General features: G+C 44.3%; 1 protein-coding gene across 1 annotated transcript; it reads left to right on the top strand.

Annotated features, from left to right (window-relative positions):
• Positions 1 to 421: 421 nt before the first annotated feature.
• NCMAP (noncompact myelin associated protein) lies at positions 422 to 1331 on the top strand (the record flags this gene model as incomplete). Its single annotated transcript, XM_008939003.1, has 3 exons — positions 422 to 506; positions 640 to 724; positions 1194 to 1331. Coding segments are annotated over exons 1-3 (308 nt in total), but the record flags the coding sequence as incomplete, so codon positions are not given.
• Positions 1332 to 4266: the final 2935 nt, after the last annotated feature.

Below are 4266 nucleotides of genomic sequence, written 5' to 3'. Positions count from 1 at the left end.
CTTTTATTTCCTTCCTTAAAGATGTGTTGCTAAATACTGGGTGCAGAATTCTTCATGCTTGAATCTCAGCCTGAAATGATAATCATCTAAAATCCTACAGCATCTAAAGTGTATAGTTATCCAAAATGTGCATAACAGCAATAATAGATAGGTAACAGTGCATTATTTGGTTTATAGCTTGTTTTGTCCTGTTAATACTGAGCTGTGTCTATTTTAAGGCAAATTGCTCAAGACTGGATTGTAGCACAATTTCCATTGACCAAGTTTTTACCACTGAGAAAATATTAAGAGCCCCAGTCCAATGAGCCTGCACTCAGCAGGCTCTGAGTCTTCAATGGGTACTTGCCTAATTATCACTGTTAAATTTTGGTTCATATTTTATGAACTCATTGTTCTTTTTGTCTCCTGTAGCCAAATCAAGATGACGACAGCCACACCACTGAGCAATGACACTCACTTCTCAGTCAATGTGACCACAAAGTCTCAAGAACCAAGTCTCTATCAAAGTAAGAAAAGTAGGGGGGGGAGTTGGCTGCTTTTTTTTCTTTTAAGTGGACCTTGAACTCTGCAAACTTCAAGCAGTGCAATGACAACTTTGTAAATAAGACTTCCCCCCCTCCCTTTCTGTTTCCCTGCTAGGTTCTGGAGCAATAGTTGCTGCCATCGTAGTAGGAGTGATTATTATTTTTACAGTGGTTCTGCTCATACTGAAAACATATAACAGGTATGTGGCCAGGTTTTATACTTCACTAAGGTGAGACAAGATGAACCAAAATCATTAAGTGTGCTCTCTTCTAACAGACCATTTATTGCTCAAAATTTCCAGGAGAATCTAATGTGCTTGATGGAAATCTCCTGAATCTCACTGTCAGCATTTGGTGAATTGCTTGGAAGCAGGAGGTTCTTGATGGAGGATGCTTGAGGGGATCTCTTTTTAGGGCTTGACAGAGGAAAGGTCTGTGGTGTGCAGCAAGGCTGCCAGAAAGGAGCTTGACTTCTCACTTTTCAGGGGATTGGATTAGACTTACACGCTCTAGAAGCACTCACTTGCCATTTAGTATCTTTGGGATGAAATCCTGGCTTCTACTGATTATTTCAGTAGCTGTTCCAAGTACCTGCTTCTGTGGGAGCCTTCCCAATGTGAGACCACAGCACAGGGAGCCCTGGTGACCATCTCATTTTTACCTCTACAGACGTATGAGAGTGAAGCGGGAGCTGGAACCCAAACCCTCCAAACCAGGACTTCCACCTGCTTTAGGGCAGAACAGCAGCAGCCTGGCACAGCAGCCCATGGTGTCCTTCATACCCGTGGATATCCACATGCAGAACAGGTAACTGGGAATGCTCGACCTCCCTGCAAGAGAAGAGAGATGGAATTCATTTTTATGTGGACCTGGGACTCCTCAGCTGCTTTTGGAATAGCAGCGAGCTGTCATTTTGTCTATAGATTGTAATTAATCCTGCTTTGGGAGGAAAAAGGAAGGATCTGGATACTTTTTGTACAGCTGAAATCAACTGGTGGAAGCATACAAATCATCAGAGATGCAGTGAGCCTTGTGACAGAGCTCTGGGAATGGAGACACCGAATAGACCAAGGCCACTTGTTGGGAGGAATGGTGCACATGTATTTTGTGGAGCTTCAGCTTACTCGGAGAGTTTGAGCTTTCTCTGGTCTGCAATGACTGATGACAAGCTGGAATAAGGATTGGGACTTGCAAAGTACAGCTTGGGCTGAACTGGGGTTGTTATGGTCTGTGTGAAAGAGGTCTGTAGTGTTTGATGCATGAGGGATAGCACAGGAAGTATCAAAGGTGTATTTATCGTTACTCATGTTTCGTGTTTCTAACGCCACAGAGATAAAAAAGTTACTTTTTATTTTCAAGTAGTTGAAAAATATTTCTAGAACAGACCCACGTCCAAGTGAACTCACAGCAAGAACAGCTTTGGATTTGGAAAAGTGGGAAAGCAGCTGTGGAGAGGCAGCACAAAGCCACTGAGGCTTTCACAGCTGCTGTGCCGGACTCGTGTCCCGGAACGCTTCGCTCCTGAACGCAGAAGAGGCTTCAGCTATTTTTAGGAGACTTTTTTTTTTTATTTCTAGAAAGTAACCCAAAGGGATGTTGTTTGGCCAGCGTGACGAGCGTGGGTGTAGAGCCAAGCAGCAGAGAAATTCCCAGGGGTGTTCACAGCCCACGGGTGCACACACAGCAGCACTGTCGGGTGCTCAGTGGCCGATTGTCCCGGGCGTGTGCAGCAAACGCTGCCTGACACGGAGCAGGGAGAACCTGAGGAGTTCAACCCTGTTTGAAACAGAAGTAGACAACTAAATTCAGTTCCTTTGCCATTTTTCTGTGTGTGAAACCGGAGCAGAGTTTGAATTCCAAACTAAATATTAGGACAGCTGTTTGTGAAGTTTCTAAATCTCGTTGTAAATATTTTATTTCTCCGACTTATTTTTCGTGGCAGGAGTGATGGATAGAACCAGGCAGAAGGGGCTGCAGGTGCCAAGGTGATTTCTTTGTAAAAATGTGAAGGAATTGGCCTCCTGGTCCTTTCTCTAGCCAGCCAGGGATGTTTTCTGAGCATGTCCCACCATATCAAACCCAAGATCTTTAGAAAAGATAAGCCCTATCTTACTGTTATTTTTAACACTGCCAGCCAGACCTGCTTCTAGCAAATTTTCTTTACTCTCCATTACAGAATTTCAAACCAATGAAGCAGACTTTGCTTCCCTGAAGCAGAATAAGCAGGACTTCTACCAGCAATTCCAGACAGGTGGAATTCCTGTTCTTGGCAGAATTTACTGCCTTGGCCACGCTCACATTGCTCAGTCTGAAAAAATTCAAAGCGTGCTGGTTTACCAGTAAAATTTGCCTTCTATTGGTACAGCCTGGGAGGGCTCCACAATCCATTCTGACTCCTGTCAGCAAAATCCAGACCTTCTGCTGAGCAAGCAAAATCACCTTCTGAAGAAACCAAAATCACCCCATTTCCACTGCACTATCAGGCTTGTGCCTGTGGAATTCACTGTGGATTTAAGAATTTTCCAGGAACAATCCCACACTGTCCTTGTCCTATAACTGCAGCTGCTTCAGCATTGCTTCCACTTTCAAACCTACAGTTTTTGGAAAGCTCCATTATAGCCACTTTTGTGTGCAGACTTGCCACCAAGTTAAAAAAAAAAACAAAAAAAAAATCAAAACCTGAAAGCTGAAACTCCAAATTGGTCTGTTAAAGAAATCCCAGACCATGTGTAAGCCTTTGGAAAGAATCAGCAATGTCAGTGTAACTCACTAATTATGATTCACAGAAACTCATTAGGGACCCTCACCCAGTTAATACAAAGCTGAACGTTTGGTGGCACAGTCCCAGTCCCTCAGCAATGTGATCAAATCAACATTTCTAGTTCTTTACTCTGTTCTTTGGTTCAGTTTATCTTGACAAAACACCAGCGGGGCTGTATTCAGCAGTGACAAGGGGAACGTTTGGGTTACAGGGCATATAATGAAATATTCCTTCGTTTTTTTTTCAGTAGATGGTCTGCAGTGGGTTTGCAAGAGTAAGGGGCTTTGTTCCTTGCTCCTAAAAGTCTTCTAGAATTAACAGCTAACAAGTTGGATCCCTCAGTCTCACAGCTGGCACTTTACCGATGCAAGTACGCAAAACAAAAGTGCCAAATTGTCACTTCTAGGCGAGTCCCGTTTCCTCAAGCTTCCCCAGGCAGCTTTCAGCCCTTCTGGGGCTGTCACCCGCGGCTGCAGCAGAGAGCACGTAGCTCCATCTAGTGTCCTCGCCCCGCCTAACGGGATGCGACTGCTAGTTCTCAACAGGCAAAACCACGAAGTTCACTCCAAGTTTAGTTCCCAGCTCGACTAACTTTCAGGAACTGCCCGCAGCCGAGTCCTCCTCCCCCTCACTCCGCGGTGCAGCTGAGCCGGACGCTAGCCCAGCTTTGGCGGTGCAAAAACGCGGCGTTAAGATCGTTAAAAGTCTAGACAGATAAAATTTAAGAATGTTCTTTTGAGTCCGAGTCCCATAGTGGATTTATTTTCCAAAAAGCCATCTGTAAAACCACGTGTCTGTCACCCGTGACACACTGGCGACTGATGATAAAGCAGGAAGCTGTTGTTATACTTTAAATAAGGAGCATAGTATTTACCTTTTATTCGCACAGTTTATTTTTTACCGAGGGCTGTTACTTTGGATAAATTTGTATCAACCTCAGTGAACTGTGACTTACTGTCCCTTCCTCTGGGGCATCCTCCA

The sequence above is a fragment of the Merops nubicus genome, unplaced genomic scaffold (assembly GCF_000691845.1).
Source record: "Merops nubicus isolate BGI_N331 unplaced genomic scaffold, ASM69184v1 Scaffold49064, whole genome shotgun sequence".
Taxonomy (NCBI): domain Eukaryota; kingdom Metazoa; phylum Chordata; class Aves; order Coraciiformes; family Meropidae; genus Merops; species Merops nubicus.
Note: the sequence above shows the minus strand (reverse complement) of the source record. Positions and strands in the feature narration are given on the sequence as shown.